This window comes from Epargyreus clarus, unplaced genomic scaffold (assembly GCF_041222505.1).
Source record: "Epargyreus clarus isolate Ecla_fem2 unplaced genomic scaffold, WU_Ecla_fem_2.2 ptg000004l, whole genome shotgun sequence".
In the NCBI taxonomy this organism is placed as follows: Eukaryota; Metazoa; Arthropoda; class Insecta; order Lepidoptera; family Hesperiidae; genus Epargyreus; species Epargyreus clarus.
The window spans coordinates 3,606,551-3,628,290 of record NW_027332212.1 but is presented as its reverse complement, the minus strand read 5'-3'; the positions used below and the strand labels follow the sequence as shown (position 1 = coordinate 3,628,290).

Genomic DNA, 21,740 nt, shown 5'->3' with positions numbered 1-21,740 from the left:
ACAAGCTACCAGTGTTGAAATAATTAAATTTACATCTAAAAGGATTGCATCTAATACCGTGTTAAATAAAAAAAACATTGATTAATTTTAATCAGATCGTAGCAAGGAAAATTCCGATTTTTTTTTAAGTTGTGAGAGGTGTGTGAAGTTTTCGAATCCATGCATGATTAACATAGCAGACCTTTTCTTTTCTTCTTTTTACGTGGGGAAACCCTCATGGGTTCCTCTCTGCCGTGGGAGCAGCTGAGAGGATATGCCGGACTCTTACCGGCTAAAACCCCACGGTGTTCCTCTGGAGCCCTTTGCCGGGACTACATAGACTACAGCTAAAGCCCCTATCACCCTGACTCCTGAGAGTATACCAGTGCCCATCAAAGGGGCAAGAATATCAACCTAGATATAAAAGATCTAATCAATATCAAAGATATAATTCCACTAGGTAGGTATATCACAACTGCCTTCGGTCTTTCTTAACTAAGAATCCGTTTACGTTACTCTCATCCTTAATTAATTTAATGTTTATTCAATTGCCATAATTCGACTCAATTAAAATTCTGTTTTTTAATTTATGTATTCATTCTTTTGACTAGACAAGTCGGAATATATCTATCTACTTGTGAATTCCGTGGTAAAAAAGTGACTCACATACTTTTGTTCATGCACATTTTTAACTATACAGTAATGATTCTACGTGACTCATTATTAAACTACATACCTACTCATGTTTCATTTACCTTGTTTAATTTAGTTACCCTTATCCTACAAAATGATAATTTAGAAAGCGCAAATATGTGTACCATGCAAGTTCAAATTTTACCGGCGTTTGGTATTTGCTTTTTGAATACTTTGGTTTAAATTTCTTGATATGCTTCTCTAAAGTGTAAATGTTTTCATACAATAATTTGATGGTTACATACTTAAAATATAATATATATTACAAATTCGTTTATATTAATTAATTATACAGCTGAATATATAAAACTAAAAATTTTGTCAGTTACAACATTACGTTTAATGCAGAAACGAAACGCTATGTGTCAAATAATCTAATCTAACTTCATTAAATTCAATATGGCGTATGTTCTACGGCAAGTGGAAGTGTCCTGAGTCTTGCGTGTATTATTTAGTTATTTGAATTAAAATATCAAATACTGTAACCAAATTGCAAACAAAGCCCCTTTACAGGCTTGCAAGCAACGATCCGACTGACAAATACGTGCCTTATTCAGCTTGTTTCAGACATAAACATGCAGTGAAATTGTGTACGATCCGACAATAATAAATACATGAAAAAAATGTAAAACGTTCAGCGTACGTAATATTTGCGTAGAGAGCTACGTCAGTATCCCCACTCGGGAATGCCTCGATTATACTGTGAGGATAGTCGCTGAGGGTCGTGTAATGAATCACGAGGTTAAGAGGTCTCGGGAGTATGTTTAAGCGAGTTTGAGTGCGTTTACAAGGATCGCGTTCGTTGACTTGTCTGATAGGAATCCGGTAGTGAGTAATCGATGAAATGATTGAGAGCGTATCACGGCGTGCGTTTAGTAGCTCCAGTGGTACATACAACGTGCGCGCTTCCGAGCTCGCGCGGGAACGTAAGCTGAACATTTTCAATGTTACCGTGCAGTTTTTGGACGACACCCAGCATTTCTTTCAGATCGAGGTGAGTTTTTGTGAAAGCAATTAGCATGTTAAGTAGCCGGTAGATGTGATAATGGTACTATCGGTCAAACCACAAAAAGTTCTATCAGCTTTTCGAAATGACAAGCATTTACAAATTTAGAACGACATATTACATTCAAAGGTGGTAGAACCCTTTGTAGTTCGACTCTTTAGATATTTCTGTCAAATAGCAATGTAGTGTGATGTGTTGTTATTGTTTGAATGATGTAGGAAGGGAGAGGGACACTTAAGACCTTAGTGATAGCAAGGTATCTGTGACTGGCCTCAGCTAAGACACTAACCCTATCTTGGGTTGCTTATAAATGCTCTTGGGTAGCAGTCACTTACCATCAGGAAATTGTTCCTTTTTACTTCTTCTAAAAAATAAGAATTGTGGCCAGGATTATCTGGTTGATTTGATCTTATACTTATTATTAATTATAATTATGGACCTCATAACATCATGTCTTTATAATATTTTAGAATGGATTCATATAAATTTGAAGCCAGGAATGCAGAACTTAATTAGGACTCAGTAAGCAAGCAATTTTGTATATTTTTTTGCATATTTGTATACTTCATAACTTTTACTCGTCCAGCCGAACTCGGCCGAAGATGCCCGAGGGCGCCTTACCAAACTTTTCATTTGACACCGAGAAGTCACTGAATAGAAATGTCATAATTTTATTTTTTTTAGTAACTACTCTAAAGTATTACTCTGAAGCCTCTACGCCAGGGGTTCCCAACCTTTTCCTGGTCACAGACCACTTTTATGTCATTCTTGTTAGCAGGGACCCGCTATGTGGGGTAATAAACTAATAATCAAACTGAAATAAAAAATAAGATATATTTTTAATTAAAAACTCAATAGGATAAAATAAAAATAAATAATAATATTAAAGGATGAATTTTGTACATGTTAATGCTGAGCTTGAATCTACTTCACTAGCTGGGCTATCATGGAAGGTAAAATAGATGAGTGAAAATGTCACAGAAACTTTTGTGCAATAGTGCGAGGATGGCCTTAGCAATGAATCATTATTTGTATTTATTTGGAAGCATTCCAAAGAGCTATTCATCATATTTTGTTGAAACATGTTGTCATCTGTTAATGGAATAAACATTTTGGAAACATACTTCATAATCAGCAACATTATAAGTATCATTATTAATTTAAAAGGCATGTGGATTATGTGAAAGTTAAATTATGATAAAATATTGTTTTGAAGATTGTAGGATCCTTTGTTTAATTGTTAGATTATGGATGCACCATCACCGCATCTATTGATGATAAAAATAGTTCAAAAATGATTACTGATCATTATAATAAAGAAGATACAAGTTAATAAATACAAGGTATTAGCCCTTTAGCCATGTCCAAACTGATGAACTGCCTGCTTATTTCCTGCGTCTATATCAATAAAAAGTCTGTCTCCCTTACCACACCCTTCAAAACGGAACACAGTGGCGCCTAACACTGATATTAGGTAGAAATAGGTGTGGCGGTGGTGCCGCCGGAGTCGACCCACAAAGGGTTCTACCACCTTCATACCACCTAGCAAATGTATGTACGTCTCATCCTTTGGCACACCCTTAAGCCCAAATGGTTTGCTAGATTTTAACATGTGAGAGGTATCCCCTCTAAATTGTCAGACTAACCATAGGCTATATTTATAAGTAGTCAGGTTTTTGATTTTATAATAATTGCTCCGTAATCTGAAATTAAGGATGAAACACACTACAATAGACCTAATTTTCCTTATCGAATTTACTAACATTAGCACATTTATTTCAACTGCATTGTCTAAGTTATCACTTGGGGGTAGAGGTCAGGACTATTTGTCAAAGATAATTTCTGCATAGGTCAAAATGACTACATTCCTATGTCCTAGATACTTTCTTGATAAAAGTACAGTACAGTCAAACTGTAAATGGGTTTATTACCTACATGACTATCTTATCTTAATTAAACCCAATGTTTGTATATGTTTTAGTTTCGCGAAAGTTACTGTTGCAGTTTTATTGACATTTTATATTAGTTTGATAGATATAAGAATATCGAAAATATTTCTGAAAATATCTGGTTAACAAATAAGATAAAACTTGCAAGGTTCATTTTCCTCATTTTGTACCATAAGGTGGATTATTACTTTATTTTTTCTTGGCTGTGGGGCTTGTCACAGGCTGCAATTAATAAATCTATCAAGTTACGCAAAAAAATATGCAAATAATCAGTTCATGGTAGTTTTACTCATTATTATGTTTATTTTGTAGACTCATTTGAAAGATTATTGATTTGTATGAACTGATTGAAAATGAAGATAAAAAGTTGATTGTGATCAATTAATTAATGATTAATATTAAGAGATTCAATTAATATCATTGATTTATCATGATGATCTTGACAAACATTTGAAACTTTACTACTGTACTGTACTGATATGGAGATTTGTTATATAAATTAAAGTTCAATTAATTTTTAATTATGAAAGTAAACCAAAAATTGAGAATTGTCAGACCTATGTAAAGTATATCCATAAAATAAAAATTTTCATATTACTTACTTTCGATACATAGCTCATTCATTTTACAAACAATGCATAACTTTAAAATATGTGTTTGGCCATTGGGCCAATTTTCTGGATTATTTTTAGTATGTAAATACGATGATTGGTTAGATATTTGTATATATATATTTACTATAGGCAACTTAGGCATATTAAGAGTACCAACTTTGGTTCATGTCGGAAAAAAACATGACATGGGCGCACTACGCAAGAGTAGCAATGCATAGATGCATCTAAAATATCAGTGGCTATCAATACTATCTATCCACTATAAATATATTATAAGCCATGCGAGAGGAGGCGCGGGCACAATTAGTTAAATTAAAATGATTTGTCATTCTGTTTGTTACAGAAAAAGGCCAAAGGCAGCGTCCTCTTGGAGCAAGTTTTCCTGAATTTAGAACTCGTCGAGAAGGACTACTTTGGGCTACAATTCACAGAAAATGGATCGCCACCGAGCGCCACAAATACCGAGATAACGGTACGTATTGCAATATTTTCCCATAACATTGCAGCTAGCAATGCCCGGTCAAAGTAAGTTATGAGGAAAACACGTATTTCCTCAATAGTTTTAGTATCTAAGTATAACTCAGATGTTTAAATTTAAGGGGCTAATAAATGACTAAGTTTTGTGGCGTTTAGGTACAGTTGCACTAACAGCAGTTGCGTTACCAGCGATATCCGTAAGGTTGCGCATTATCATCCATAGTTAATAGTCAATCTATCAAATGTTTTGACTGCCAAAGTCAAATATCGATCTTTAATAGGCGCTAATTGGATACGTCACTCTGTTAGTAGGTAATGTTGCTACGATTTTATGTTGCTTGTGTTGTCCAGTAAGCGAGATATAGATAAGAAATTATGACGACATTTCTCAATAATATTTCCAAAAACACATACACTTGTTATAATACGCTTACGAGTCATATAAGTAAACTTCTCAGAGTAACTATTATGCAATATTGACTATCTGAGTATCTGGGAAATTATTTCTACATTCATCATTGCACATTTTCCTTATTAGTATGATCATGTTATTCGCAATTAAAAAAATCATTTATTCTCAAATTGCGGGATGTTATTCATATGCCATTAAAATATGTACTCGCCAAGACCACAATTTCTAGGAAGAAGTGGAATATCTATGTCTAGCAAATGTCTTGAAGATACATAATTATGTCTTGGTAATAAGCGCAATGGGTTTATACGAAAAATATATTACTTTTAGTAAGTCATAAGTCATAAAGCACTAAATATTTTATTTATGGAGTTTAATGTTAGTAGACAGTATTGCTATTCATTCATCGTTTGTACATATTTTCCAGTTCGCATTTTTGTTTTTACCTCATAGTAAAAACCATAGTCATTAATTATTATTGCAATGACTGATTCCCCTAAAAAATGTATTATACTTTATTACACAAAATATGACTCATGCTCATAACAGACTGGTGAAAATTAATCCTCGTGACAATGATTGCGGGTCAATGATATATTAACACAATAGATACGTTACATGCCCAATAAACAACACAAATAGTGAACGAAATGCAAGCGCATTGACACGCATACGCACATTTTTAGATACTAATTTCTCCTTATTTACTACACATGATTGATGTGATTCCATGAAGCTCGTTTATTGTTTGCGCATAATTTGTATATTTATACATTGCACAAGAAGGTATTTTGAAGCTTAGAAGACTAAAATAATGACGTTTAACGTGTACAGTGACATACGTATTAATTACGACGCCGCGCGCCTGGAGCCGATAAACCCCAATTGGTTGCTTTTGTATGTTACAAGTTTTGCCCGCTATTAACGTATCTTTAGTTACTATATCAATGTTACGGGTCATATATTTTTTAATTGTCTCATAAGTCGTTGCAGTGAGTCATGCGATTACTTTTACGTGTGTGTTAAAGTACTTCTAATGATATGAAACTTAGGGTGCTGCCACACCTACCTTTCGATCGATTTGGTGTGATAACGATCGCAGTCCATAATAACTACTGCAGTAATTCTAATAATTTATACTCACCATTCACAGTATTCCTTAGTACCTACTAAGTACTATTAAAAAACCTAATGTCCTTGAAGCATGTTCCTGTAGAATATAGGTATAAATAATAAGAGGACGCTTAAATTTTAAACCGCACAATTTTAAACGGACACAAACCGCAAATAAAAAACTACTTATCAGAGTAACCTTTTTGTAGTACTCTTCGCCTTATGTTAACAGACGGCCCAATACTTTAGAGAAAACATCATATCAATCCTTTAAATGGATTTCAAATAATATAAGCGTCATCTATCTTAGATTTAACCACTATTTATATTAGACAATATTTTCTTCGTCAATTATTCTCTCCGTTACGTTTGGTAACGTTTAAAATAATTGGTTCGATCAATGTCGATCGATCTGATCGATCGTTCTTTCGCCTAATGTGCTCACACCCTTGCCCGTAGCTAGCCACAAGTAATTTATCGATAAGCCACAATATATACCCGACACTTAGTGAAAACTACAGTGAAACCGTTCAGTTGAACTAAATTTATTATCGAACGATCAATGGACTGCCTTAATTACTTGGAGAAGACATTTTTATGTGTAATTTATTCGCTTTAGATCGCGTGCGATTGACATATTCTTGATTGAAGTGCTATTATTATTTGTGAAAGGTAAATTTATTAGGAAACGTGTATATTTGGAATTCATGTTTAGACATGTTAAATATAGTGCAAAATAGGTACTTAATATAATGTTGTAATCGTGTTAATACGATTTATAATTAAATATGATCATTATCAACCCACTATTGTCCCACTGCTGGGCACGGGTCTCCTCTCAGAATGAGAAGGATTAGGCCATAGTCCACCGCGCTGGCCAAGTCCGTACATATTTGATACACAAGCAATTAGTCAAACAAACACCCACACCAGAACAATCAATATCCATCATTTATTATTTTATTTTTATAATGTAAGGGGAACAGACGAGCATGAAATCCACCTGGCTACTGCCGCCTGTGGACATCTCTAATTAACCCCAGACAGGATTAGATATTCCTACCTGAGGTCGGCCACGAATGCCCCACTACCCATGAGGGCTAAGCTGGAACGCATCAGAAAAGTGTTTCCTTTACCACGCAAATAAATTTCTAAAAGCACGCAGATCGATCCCAGAAACCTACTCTATAACCCATTAATGCTGTCCACAGCGTTGGCTGGACGGCAGCAAGTCAGTCAAGAAGCAAGTGGGGGTGAACGCGCAGTTCTGGCTCGCGGTGCGCTTCTACCCGCCGGAGCCGTGTCGCCTGGCGGAGGAGTACACGCGATACCTCCTCTGTCTGCAACTGAGGAAACTGCTGCTCGATGGCAGGATGACTGCGCCGAAGAACACCGCCTTGCTGCTCGCTTCGTTTACTGTACAAGGTAAATTATAATTTGTCGTATTTAATTGGCCAAAGTTACTGACTCTGCAGTATTAAAGCAATGACAAGCTATGATGAGTTGTTTTTGAAGGAAATCAAAAACGCACGAGCCATCATGTTCTCCCCAATTCCATTTTAGATGTATAGCAGCAAATTAATATTAATAATAAATAATTTTGAACTCATTCCAGAGTTAAAAGTGGCCTCTCAACTGCAGTAAATTTGTGCGTCCATCTACTTAAAATCAAGTACGAATATTGTATAAAATTTTATCTGAAAGTATGTTAAAGGTTTGTTAAAAATTGAAAGCTAAGGTTGAATTTTACTTAAACATCTTTGAAACTTATAAAGGAGTCATTTCCACGTCCACTTAGAGTTAACCTGTGATTTCCAAAAGAAAGAATATTTATTTGTTGGTAACGAATAATAAGTATTAAATGTCTATTTCCAGCTGAACTAGGCGACTACAACATATCAGAACATCCGCCAAACTACCTATCCGACCTCTGTCTCCTGCCGAAGCAGACCGCGGAAGACGAGAGGCGGATACGAGAGCTACACAAGTTGCACAAGGGACAGGCGCCAGCGGACGCGGAGGCGAACTTTCTGGAACACGCCAAGAGATTGGACTGTTACGGCGTTGAGTCGCATCCAGCTAAGGTATGATTATTACACTATTTTAAGGTCATTGATCAGGCATTCGAAGAAGTTACACAAGGGACAAGCGCCAGCGGACACGAAGGCGATCTTTCTGGAACACGCAAAGAGATTGATTTGTTACGGCGTCGAGTCACACCCAGTAAGGTAGGATTAATTTATTATTCTAAGGTCGTTGATTAAAATATAAATCCAGGATCATTCATCAGAAATCTGCACTAGTTACACAAGGGACAAGCGTAAGCGGACGCTGAGGCGTACTTTCTAGATCGCACCAAGAGAAACGAATATGGAAATAGTCATTATGTGACATTTATGAAACTAAATTATTCTATGAATTAATAATTTGTGTAACTTGTAACAGGACAATTTAATAGGTTTGTGGCATTTTGTCGAGTCATAGTTTATTTACCATTGTATGCCATTATGATGTATATACAATGTTTTGGTATGTTATAATATCGACACCCGCAAGGAAAAACATCGTAATTAAGTTTTAGGCATTTCGTGGGAGAGCGCGACAAAGATTTAAAACAATCTTGCTGATTTCTGTGAAACCCTAATGCTATTTTTTCTTGAAAATGTAAATAAGTAAAAGTAAATAAGTTAAGATCTACTATTAAAAATAATCAATAAATGTATAATATATTGGATGAGTTATTTAATGATGTTGTGAGTTACAATCGCATCCCCTCATGCGCTTTATAAAATGAAATTGTACTTCAAACATACAATGTCATTTTGTATCAAATTATTATATTCGTTGGACTTATAATTGTATGACTTAGATACAATTTTTGAATAATAAATATTTTAACTATAATTTACATATACAATTATAGAAACTATATACAATTTAATAAGTGCATTTTACCACCAGTTACGATGTTATTACGAAGTAAACTGCTTAATATGCATATTAGAACATAAACATTAAACGGAAAATAAATAATATAAGAGAGGAAAAACTAATAACATAATAAATAAATCATGTATAACTTCAATCATTGTTGAAAGCATATATTTATTAAGTAGATAAGAAAATAAGCCTCTCGAGTGGTTTTATCATTCAGGAAATGATTTCCTTGCACAATCTTAAGTAGTATAATATAGACAGACAGCAAGATGGATGACGATTTATCAGATTGCAAATGTATAACTTGTTTCGATAAAGAATGGACTCTCAAATGGCAGCTTTTGATTATGTTTTTCTCACGAACATTATAGAGAAAGAATGAGAGGTAAACAGAAATTGTGGATTACGATATTTAGCGAAACAAGTTGCATAAAAGAGTAACTTTAAATACAAATATTTTTTGTAATAATTTTCTAATACTCTTTGCTTCAAGTTTCGATATAGTATTTTGGTCATAGATCTAACAGTTTAAAGAAGCCGGCTATGAACTCAAAAACGTCCAAAATTTATAGATTGTCACACACATTTCGCACGTAAAGCAATTCTTCTGCCCACAAGCTGCCTATATTTTCGTGATAGATGCAGAATCTGACGAGACTCGTCCAGTATCGCCTATAAAGTTAAATATTTTTATTTCCAGGACTACAATGGTAAAGACATATTCATTGGCGTGACGTCAATCGGCATAGTGGTCTTTCAGAACAACATACGAGTGAACACGTTCTCCTGGAGTAAGATCGTCAAGATCTCCTTCAAGAAGAAACAGTTCTTCATACAGTTGAAACGGGAGCCTGTGAGTATTAAAGTTGAAAATAATTTAATGTGGTATTCATATGGTTACTGTACATTTGTTTGAGACAGGCATGTAAATGGTATTTAAAAAAATCTGCATGTTTTTCTGAATTCACTTTTTTTTAATGGGATGCAATGTTACTTTGATGCTTCACATACTTACATAAATAATAAGGGCAATATAAATGCAATTCGTGCCAGTTGTGATACACTATTATAAGATTGGATGTGCATGTCTAATGAATGATTCTTAATGTGCTGCAACAAACACTTAATATTGGATGCATGCATTTTTCTTACGTATATTTTTTGGTTTCACTAAAAAAATATAGATTTCTTTATACGCATGTGTTGTTAAATGAATTTATAATAAGTGGGATTTTTTATTAAGAAAGAAAAGAAACATTAGAAATCACATCTTTTCATAAAACGAAAGCGCGGGTATGTAACATCTTTATGACAGCTAAGACTCTTTTTTCTAGTACACCGCTCTAATAATATAAAAATATATTTCAGTCGGAGTCCTACGACACGGTGTTGGGCTTCAACATGCGTTCCGGTCGCGCGGCGAAGGCGCTCTGGCGTTGCAGCGTGGAGCGGCACGGGTTCTTCCGGCTCCGAGCGCCGCGACGTCGACCGTTACTTAGTGCATTAGTCGCCGTCGCAGGTGTAGCGGCACCCACCGTGGCGAGAACAGAGACGCAAGCGCTGGAGGATGCAAGGCGGTCGCGCTCGTCCAATAGGAGCTTTGTGAGGTAAGTATCATACGCTCTGATCGCGCAGCGAAGGTGCTGTGGCGTTGCAACATGGAGCGACACGGCTTTCTCACCCGGACCGAGACGCACGCGAGACAGACGGGGTTGATTACAGATGTTTATTGGCGACAGTAGCCAGTCTGCCTTATCGTTATAGTTAGGTATACATATAAAAAAAAATCGTAACACACATAGTCCGCTCTGAAGTTGTTGCGCGCAGATGTAGTCAGAGACCCAATTAGGTCGAACATACCTACAAGAATATATTCCATAGCAACAGTAAGGGCACACTAACGCAGCTACGTGCCGGGAGGGCGCTGCGCTGTTTTTGTGCCACTGATATCTACAATTTGCTTTTGCGACGCAACTCACTTCTATATTCAGAGCAGACTAGGACTCTACCTTAAACCGTAACACGTTAATAAAGTGTAGTGTGTATGTATCGTGTACAGACGCAGCAGCTCGCGCACCCGCGAGCGCTCGGCGGGCGCGTCGCCGGCGCCGGCGGGCGGGCCGCGCGGCGCGCGCGTCACCGGCCACGGCGAGCCGCCGCCGCGCGCCGCCTGGGGGGACGCTGAGCCGCCCGCGACTAACGACGAGTGAGTGCATGCTAGTTGTATTTTATTGTTATCTGTTTTTTATTTTTTTATAATATAGGAGTAGCAGACGAACATACAGTCCACCTAATGGTAAGTGGCTAGTGCCGCCCATGGACATCTGTAATCAACCCCAGATAGGATTAGATATTCCCACCTGAGGTCGGCCACAGATGCGCCGCTACCCCTGAGGACTAAGCTGGAACGCCTCGGAAAATCTCTATCTCCCTTACCACACCCTTTAAACCGGAACACAGCAGCTCCTAACACTGCTGCTATTAGGTAGAAATAGGTGTGGCGGTTGTGTCGCCGGAGTCAAACCACAAGGGTTCTACCTTCACCTTCTGTTTCGACGTAATGGTCAATGTTCGAACAGAGTGAGTGCACGCTAGTTGTGTTTGTTGTTACTTATTTGAGCGTAATGGTCAATGTTCGAACAGAATGACTGCACGCTAGTTGTTGTTGGTGCTTGTTTTACCGTATGATCAAGATTCAACCATCATTAGTGTAGAAAATTTTGAGATTTGGGTCGTTAATAGATTTCATAATATACATATAAAAAAACAAATCGTATCTTTTTTTAAATGAGCCTGTTTATGTAATTATGTCACAATAATTATTGAAATACAGGTTAATGTAAGCGACCTCATAAGTAGTCAAAAACAGTTTTTTTTTTTGTGATATGAGCTATTTAACGTGAAAATGTCTATTAAACTCTTCACAAAAAAAAAAAAAACTTGTCTTTGTCTATTTAATCTACTTATGAGCTTGACTATATGGACTCTATAGGTATCGGGATAACCTGTTTAGTTTTTGTGAAAGCATGACGATGGTCATGCAACAGTCAACTTCGTACTGCAGCTTAATAAAGTGTTTTAACGTGATTGTTATTTTGTGTGTCATATTAATGTCTTATTGTGCTGCTTCATATTTATAGTCCGCGCCAAACTGCTAATCCACTCTGAAGTTGTTGCGAGCAGGTTTAATCATACAATTTGCTATGATGACGTGATTCATTTCTATTTCTATAACTAGTGATTAAACTACCATGTTAATAGCCAACTAAATGATCCCAATATAGGTGCCACATTAATGTGATAATTATTTTATTAATAATGGGATTAATTGTTCTTTTTATATAAAATAATTTTGTTATTTATTATCAATAAGTAACATACCATGTTTATTAACAGCGACGGCGGTTTCCTCGAGCGCGTGCTAAGCCGCGTACCGCTCTCCTACGTCGACGCATCGGAATCCGGGTCCGAGGAAGAAGCGGAGGCGAGCCCAGGCGCGGGAGCGGGCGCGGGCGAGGGTGCGGTGGCGGTGCGGCTCGCGGCCGGCGCGGACGGCCGCTTCGGGTTCAATGTGCGCGGGGGCGGGGGCGCACCGGTGCTGGTGTCGAGGGTCGCGCCGAGGACCAGGGCGCACCTGCAAGAGGGCGACCAGGTAGTACACAACCCTACTTCTCACGCGTTTTATTTTTACGGTTATGAAGTATATTTCGGAATCCGGGTCCGAGGGAAAAGCGAAGGCGAACGCGGGTGCGGGCGCGGACGACTAAGTAATATATAACCCTACTTCCTGGGACATTTTATTTTTAGCGTTTAAAGTATATTTCACTGAACCGCAGACCGTAGTTAATATTTTGATTTATAATAAAGCAATATTGTTAAATCTTACATCCTTTGTCTTGTAATAATAGATCAATTTTAATCTTGATTATGGAAACGAAAAATCTGTATATAATTACAAGTAACACTCCTGCCACATTAAAACAGGTTTTTATCAGTTTGAAGTAGAAATAGTAAAAATTATTCAAAAGACATTCACAATATATTAGCAAATTTCAACACTTTTTATAAAATTTATATTATATACACTTCTATATACAATAATAGAGTCTAAAATATGACAATTTTTTCACTAAGACCATATAATCTTCAGATGCACAGTATTTTTTCTCAACATTTTTAATCAAATAATAAATTATATTTATTTGTAGGTAATATCAATAAATAACACCGACGTGGACGAACTGACACACGAACAAGTGGTCCAGTTGATACGAAACACGAGGGGAGTTCTCACGCTGCTCGTCAAACCTAATGGTGAGTATATTACAGGTATTTTCAATAAAATAAATATTGTGAAACCCTTTATACCCTCAACTTAAACAAACCAGGATATTTTTTTTTTAAAAAAACCCCTATAACTATCTCATACCTTTATAAATAAAATTGAATTGGGTGTATCCAAGATTGCCTAACTCTTACAAAGATACTGACAAAATTGTGAAAAAATGGTTTTACTTTTATATGTTAGTATAATAAGTTAATAAATAGCGAGAAACGTAATTTTTGACATTCCAAACTGCACATCACACACATATACACATACAAATCTATATTTATTAATAAGTATACATTACAATTATTTAGTTACTTAAAACGCCAATGATAAATATTCAATTTATCCACGCTTCCAGCGGTATACGAAGCGGACGAAGCCGGTACAGAGGAACCAGCGGTGTGCTTTGTCCCGCTCTGGTCGGACCAGTTCGAGGGGGATGCACTGGAACAGTCCATGCTATTATTAGGAGATGGATTGGCCAGTGGTGCCGCGTTGAAGCAATACGATACGTTGTTAAGACGACTGCCGGAGGAGAGCACCACGGCATCGAAACTGCCGTGTAATATTAACAAGAATAGATACAGGGATATTGCGCCTTGTGAGTAGTTTGTTGTGTAGTTTTTGATAATTGGAGTTTACTCCTTAAGAAACGATTTGAGTTATAAGGCCCGGTACGGAAATTTTATGAGGAGTAAAATCAAGTGTAACACGAAAAGTTGAGGCGTAACGGTAACCAAAATATGAATCAAGAGTGCTTTTATTAATTTAAAATACAGTAAGTTCAAATCCCATATGAAAGTAATTATTACAATAAAAATAATTAGCAATATATAAAACATTAAAACATCATTAACTAATTTGTTTACATTTTTGCATAAATTAAGTTATAGGTTTGATTATTTATAAACACTGTGAAAAATATGAACATTGGCGCCATAATATGATTAACAATCTTTAATGAACGTTTTTAAAGAAGAGTAACATATAAAATCAGTAAGCAATTGAATAAGATATAATATTAGCAAAATAAGTTTTTAACATAAAGAGGCTTTTGTAAGTTACTGATATATTAATTTAACTTATAAAAATGGATGCATTATTGATCAGCACCATCTATCAACGATAAACGGAAAAAATCAAAACAGTATTATTTAATATTAATTACAGAATTATTGCTAATGAATTATGTTCAAAATAAGTTATATAAAATTAGCAATACGTTTTAAATGAATTCTAGAATTATAAAACATTCAGAAACAATCCAAATTACATATAATAACATGTTTATTGAGTCTTATATAAATTTCATCCGTAAATTGCAACAAGGATATTTTATAGATGGCAAAGAAATTATAATTATTAAGTTTTAAGTTATAAAACGTTTAACATTGTTTTAAATATAAATAATTATATTATATTAAAGTTTACTTTAATATAAACAATTATATTAAGTTACCATTATAATATTTGGAACCAAAATACATAGATTGATAAACTTGCAAACTTACAATTTATAAAACTTGCCACTAGATGGCGCTATTTTATATTATTTTGTAACATACTTTATGTAATACGCATTATTGAAGTAATATAAATAATCCGAATAATTACAGATATATGTTTGTTTCTCTTATCATTTTAGCAGATGCGTTCATTTACCTACCCTTTTTTCTATTCGATATATATCATAATTATCATTCGTAAGGAGTAAACTCCAATCGTGCGTCGTAGCTGACACACACACACTTTTTTTTTTGTTTTTTAATTTTAATGGTAGTAGGATAGTAGTGGTGATATCAGTACTTAATGCTCGTAAAGAATATGCTGAAGTAGTGGCGAGCCTATTCAGATCGAAGTGTGTACGATACTAGTGTTAATGAATGCAAATTCTGGCACTTCATAAGAACAGTAAAAGTTGGTGATGGATATTTGGTGTGTGGGTTTGTAATGTAAATACAATACCAATGGTAGACAGTTAACATATAATGGTAGAAATTTTTGAATTAAGAGTTTTTATGGCTCTATAATAGTCTAAATAATTCTATGCAATGGCATATTTTTTAATTTGATGAATTCATAGATACCATAAATATTTTTATATTATTTATCGCTGTAGAACAAGTGTCCACAAATAATCTAATATATAATTTAATCATTTTCAGATGATTCTACGAGAGTAATACTTAAGAATGGACCAACAGGAGACTATATTAACGCTTCGTACATTAACATAGAAATACCGAATTCAGATCTAGTACTTACGTATATTGCTACACAAGGTAAGCAGGAATTTTCAACCACTTTTAAATTATACTTCTTTAGGTACGATATGGGAAGAGATATTTTGATAGCCGGCAGCTATGGTGTTGTTCAACTATACAGATTGTTATTCTTATTTTAAAGTTGACTATCTCTAGCTACTTTTACCTTAGGTACTAAATAATTTTTAAAAATATATGTTGAGAGTGGTCACCTGTGACGTCATCAAATGGGTACTTCAGAACAAAAGCTACACCTAAAGCACTTGGTGGAGCTTCGACAGAGTCAGTCAGTCAGTTGCGAAGTCACACCCTCCGGGTCTCTCATGTGCTAAGGCAATGTTAAGGCAATCTCATATGTGTAGGCAATGTCTAGGCGGTGGGCATGGAATTTCGGGTCTCGAGGATACCCTCTTTGCCCGGGCAGATTCTTAGGTGGTAAATACCCCCCGGATTTTTGATATTTATTCATAATAATATAATGTTATTTAAAACATAATAGAATAATGAACAAATATAAAAAATATATCATCCCACTGTGAGTGGGTGATTCTTCGTATGGGGTGAACGCATACAGTGCGACTTGGAAACTGACGAGTAAAGTTGTTCCCGCGCGCGCCGAGGATCTGTCTTCGTTTTGATAGTGTCCATTTAGTTCTAGTTCGATAAATTAGAGTATTCCCAGTATAGTGATTTAAGGACTATGTAAAGCATTACAAGTGATTAAGTTAAGAGACATAAGTTAGTGATAAGAATATCTGTGATTGTATTTCTACCTGTACCTGTATAAGAAATATCCTGACAAATATGAAGTAACAAAGATGTCGGTTCGGGAATACATTAAAATCAACTAATTCAGCCATCCTGTTCCGACATATATTTAAAGTTTCATGTAACTCAATAATACATAAAGTAATATTTTTTTGAAATAAATCAATCTGTCACGGTCAATGAGACTGTCGGTCAGTATCAAATAAAATTGTAGTTACCAGTTTCTAATAATTCGTCATTAACCTTCCAGGCCCCTTAGCGTCAACGGTGGGCGACTTCTGGCAGATGGTGTGGGAGAGCGAGAGCAGCCTGGTGGTGATGCTGACTGTACTGGCGGAGCGCGGCCGCATCAAGTGCCACCAGTACTGGCCGAAAGTTGGCGCCGCTGCCTTGAAAGCCACCAATACACTCGCCGTGTCGACTAACAGTGAACAGAATATGGGGCATTATGTACGGAGGGAGATGGTTTTGAAGGTGCGTACATTTTTCTATATACATATACTTTTATTTATAAATTGTTTCAATAAGTATTGTTATCAAAATGGACGGGTGTATGTATATTTTTATGCTTGTACATTAGAAGGAATGAACGGAAGGAAAATAGATACAATGCCAATTTGGAATACAATCTATATTGAGTCAAGTTATACTCGATAACCATATAAAAATGCCATGTAGTAGTTACTGTTTCTGTACGATTTTCTTAGTGATTATTTTGGATTTTTGTTGTATCATGAACCTTTAAACAGTTCTTTCTGGACCTGTTTGTATATACAATTAACTTTCACTCATCAATCATACAATTAAAATTTAGTTTTAAGAATATTTATTATCAACTAATAAAAATGCTTCTATGATTGACTAGTAGACAGTTGCTCGTTTCAAGTCATTGCAATTACCAATCCAAATAAAAAAAAAGTTATATAAATATGTCAAATTTCTTTTTTCAGGACAGCAGCGGTGCTAGTCGTAACGTAACCCAGTTGCAGTATACCGCGTGGCCTGACCACGGTGTGCCCGACGACTCTACCGAATTCCTCGACTTCACTCGATTGTGCTCGCGACTGAGGAACCATAGAGCAGGTGACTAAAAACACTAATGATTGTGGCTAGCTTGTGGTTTTCTCATGTTCAAATTTTATATGAAAAAGATCTAACTACAAAAATGATTGTTTCATTTTTGTAGTTAGATCTTTGTCCTTGTTTATAGTAAAAAATAATGATTCTCTTAAAAAAAGAATTAACCCACACTAAAATAATGACATTACTGCCGATTTTACTAATGTAAATTCATTAGGTATGTATCTAGAAATTTGATTATAAAACCTACGTGATAGTGGTCACTTAGATTTGGTCACATTTGAAAATAGAACTGGAATCTATTACACATTAATTTAATCCTTCATATTGGAGCATGTGTTATATCTAAAGCTTGGTTAAGAAGAGGGTTCCTAACTCCTCCCTCTCCACCCTACCTTATATGAACACATTGATGCAAAAAATAATTTAACATTAAATCTGACAAAGCATGAATAAATTCATTTACAGTAATACCAGAAGTAGTGGAGGAAGTGAACGGTGAAGAGGAACGACTACTTGAGCCTCCAATGATCGTCCACTGCTCCGCTGGGGTTGGTAGAACCGGGGCTCTCATACTTGCCGAGACTGCGCTAGAATTGCTGGCGAGAAGGCAACCCTTATACCCCCTGGATTTAGTGAGAGCTATGAGGACGCAACGACCTATGTGTATACAGAACGCTGTGAGTATAAATTCAGATTGTATTCCTACTAAGGTTAGGTTACTGGTGCGCCGCTACCCCTGAGGACTAAGCTGGTATGCCTCAGAAGAGTATATCACCCTTACCTCACTCTTCAAACTAGAACACAGCAGTGCTTAACACTGCTATAATAAGGCAGGAATGGGTATAGCGACGTTGCCTCTGGAGTCAAATCATAGAGGGTTTTACCACCTTCAAAATATATTATATATAAAATCTTCACTATTACCAAATATCTAGTATATTCTACAAGTTGGGAACCTACTTTATGTGTATCATAGAAATAGCTTTGTAAGGATGTGTGATGACTTTCCGCTACTCGTCAAAAGATAGCGCCACACATATTGTATCAAAGTTTTCTCAACATCTTACATATATACAAGCTCCAAACAGACTGTCAGAGCACAGGCATGATCACCTAATCTGGCGGGAGATCTCCCTTTGCCAAAATCAACATGTCTATAGATTATTATGTACCATATTATAAAATATGCATATTTGTTATACATTCAATAATATTATTAAACTATCCACAGAGCCAATACAAGTTCGTCTGTGAGAGCATCCAAGCGGCATACTCCAAGGGCCTTGCGGCGTCAGACAGCGCGTCCAACTGATAGCTGCTACCCTTCTGCGAGATCACGTCATGCTTATGACGAATGGTCTGCCCCTTAACTGCGGACTCCACTGTGTGTGATTAGAACAGTGTTTAGTGGTAGTGATATTGATAGTGAAGTGATGTGAATTGTGTGTAGTGTTGAAGGCGGAAACATATATATGGAATGATTGGATTTGAAGCCAATGGTAATGTATTTTGATAGAATTAATTTTGCAACCTACCAATTCTACCTTTGAAGTCTGACTAATTCGCACTTGGCCAGTGCGATGGACTATGGCCTAATCCTTCTCATTCTGAGAGGAGACCTGCGACCAGCAGTAGGATAGTAATGAGTTGAAGATGAATTTTGCAAACGACTTTTGTTATAAGATGAATTTCAGATAATTACGTAAGGTTGCAAGTTGATTTTGCATTCAGACCCTTTTGAAATAGGATTGTAGCGTTTAAATCAATTATTCAAAATTTATTTGGATGTTGATAGTTAGATCTAAATTGTGCATGGTATATCCAGTGATATTAATAGACACTGCATGTCATTAGACAGTTGATAGTTGAAGCAACGTAGCAAGAAAGACAGTTCAACTTGCTCACTAGCATGTCTTTACAAAGTTAAGCTAGTAAAACATTATGAACCATAGCAACCTCAGCATTCAATGAATTTGGTTCAATAAAGTTATAAAAGTGGGAGCAAAATTTAATGTTTTCGTTATTTTTAACGTCTAATGGAATAATGTTATGTCTTCCCTGGTATTCTTCGAGTATTACAAGTATGTTTCCGCCTTAAGTGATAATGGAGTGTTAATGATAAGCATGGGTGAAGTGCAATTATAATGGTAATTTAAAACGGTTTCATTTATGTGAATTATGCCCAATTTTGCCTTTAATAAGACAGTTTTTTTTCTTCATCTTTAAAAACACCATATATGTATTTGGCAATGCTTATAATTCATATGGAAATTATGTAAATAGATTTCATTTTCACATAAGTCTTTAAAACAGTCTTAAGAGCGCAGTTGAGGAATAATATAAGCATCTTAACATAATGTTCATATGCCACTGTACATAACATACAATAGTTTATACTTAATAAATAATTTATTAATATTATTCTTACGGTCACAATAATAGTCCTATAGAATTTAAAAAATGTTTTACTTGTACAGTAGATCTTTGGTAATTTTACAATTAGTATGCAAGATTGGGTCACTAACAATGTTTTTCTGTAGAGGACTCCTGAGCTCCTGTAGAGTGACACTACCAAATGCTCAAGCAATGGTAAGCAATAGATAGACAGCCTTAATATAATAAACACTGTTGACACATCTATACGATGCCACTGTGTCATCAAATGTAATTTGTTCAATCATACACTCGTGGACGAAAATTGGCTTGCCAGATTGCCTCTTGTAGAGGGCTTGATCACCGAAGGTCTACTGTATTTCCTTATATACCCATTATTATAGTTACGCAAAATATCTTATTATGAAGGGTGTTCATTATATGTATAGATTTAACTTTTTAAAATATACCAGTGTTATAAATTTCTTTTGTAATACTTAATAAGCTCCCAATGTTCAGATACTATTAATAGATTACTCTCGTAGGTTTTAAATGGGATCAAATTAGTAAGGAAGTTATAAGCACATTAGTGAACAACTGGTTGATAGAAGAGTGAAAGAGATAGAAGACTCTCGAATAATTGACATATTGATATAAAAAAGGTGGGATTTCCAATCACGTATTCCACTTGACGGCATGAAATGCTCACTAATGCCGTCTTGCATTTTTTTGTGTTTTTGTATGAGACTTACAATATGACTTGTGTTGTGGTTGTTTAGTGGAACATGCCTGTATATTTTTCAAAGGCTAAAAATGTGTTACCAACTAAAGGAGATTTGTATTCACTTTCTGTACCAAAGAATTATTTATTTGCTTATTTATTATAAAGTGATTTAATTGGTCTTAGTCAATCATTGGATGTTTTTTTTTTAATATACTATAGAGCACACACATTTGAAATGAAGTACTTATGAATGAAATATATTTTTAGTTTTTCTTATAATTCATACAAACATTTTTGAAAGGCACAGGTATGAAGATTGCACTTCAGATTTTTCAAAGCTATGTGCATATTAGAAATTAATTTTCAGTTATTTTAACAGTGATGGAAAACATGAGTAATACAAGCATATCATATGATCATCAACTCATAAACTTGGAAACTTTACATAGACTGTATCTTTATTTATATCTTTAAATGTCCATTTGATAATTTAGTTGTAGGTTCCACAAAAATGTAAAACGACCACACTTGGTTAAAACTTGATTTGAAATCCCAACCTATTTAACGAAAACAACATATCAAATGTAAAATATAATTTTAAGGTTCTATTTATTGTTTAACGCAATTAATTTATTACTCTTAATTAATAATTAATAGTACTTTACAAAGAGAATGGCATTCTGTGATTGTTTTCACCGCTTTTGTAAGAAACTGTTCATAGTTAGATGAATCTTGCCCTAACGAATTTAACTGTAATTAACCGACTTCAAAAAGGAGGAGGTTATCAATTCGGCCGGTATCTTTTTTTTTTTTTTTTTTTTTTTTTTTTATGTATGTACAGCAATTACTCCGCCGTTAGTGGACCGATTTTAATAATTCTTTTTTTATTGTGTAGAGACGAGCTGCGAGTTGGTCCCATTTAAATATGGTTAGGATCCATCGATTGGTTCTGGAGAAAAAGAGGGGAACTCCTCCACCCATGTAAATATAACAGCCATAACTTCGCCATTTATGA

The 21,740-nt window shown here is 35.4% G+C and overlaps 1 protein-coding gene across 1 annotated transcript; it reads left to right on the top strand.

Annotated features, from left to right (window-relative positions):
- The first annotated feature begins 1,081 nt into the window (after positions 1–1,081).
- Positions 1,082–21,477, top strand: Ptpmeg (protein tyrosine phosphatase Meg). The gene is made up of 15 exons (XM_073092931.1): positions 1,082–1,666; positions 4,585–4,713; positions 7,455–7,668; positions 8,119–8,327; positions 9,881–10,033; positions 10,549–10,787; positions 11,240–11,386; positions 12,577–12,832; positions 13,389–13,494; positions 13,872–14,114; positions 15,679–15,795; positions 16,796–17,019; positions 17,496–17,628; positions 18,094–18,305; positions 18,860–21,477. The coding sequence occupies exons 1-15, from the start codon at positions 1,517–1,519 to the stop codon at positions 18,938–18,940; spliced, it is 2,613 nt and encodes an 870-aa protein (XP_072949032.1). The 5' UTR covers positions 1,082–1,516; the 3' UTR covers positions 18,941–21,477.
- Positions 21,478–21,740: the final 263 nt, after the last annotated feature.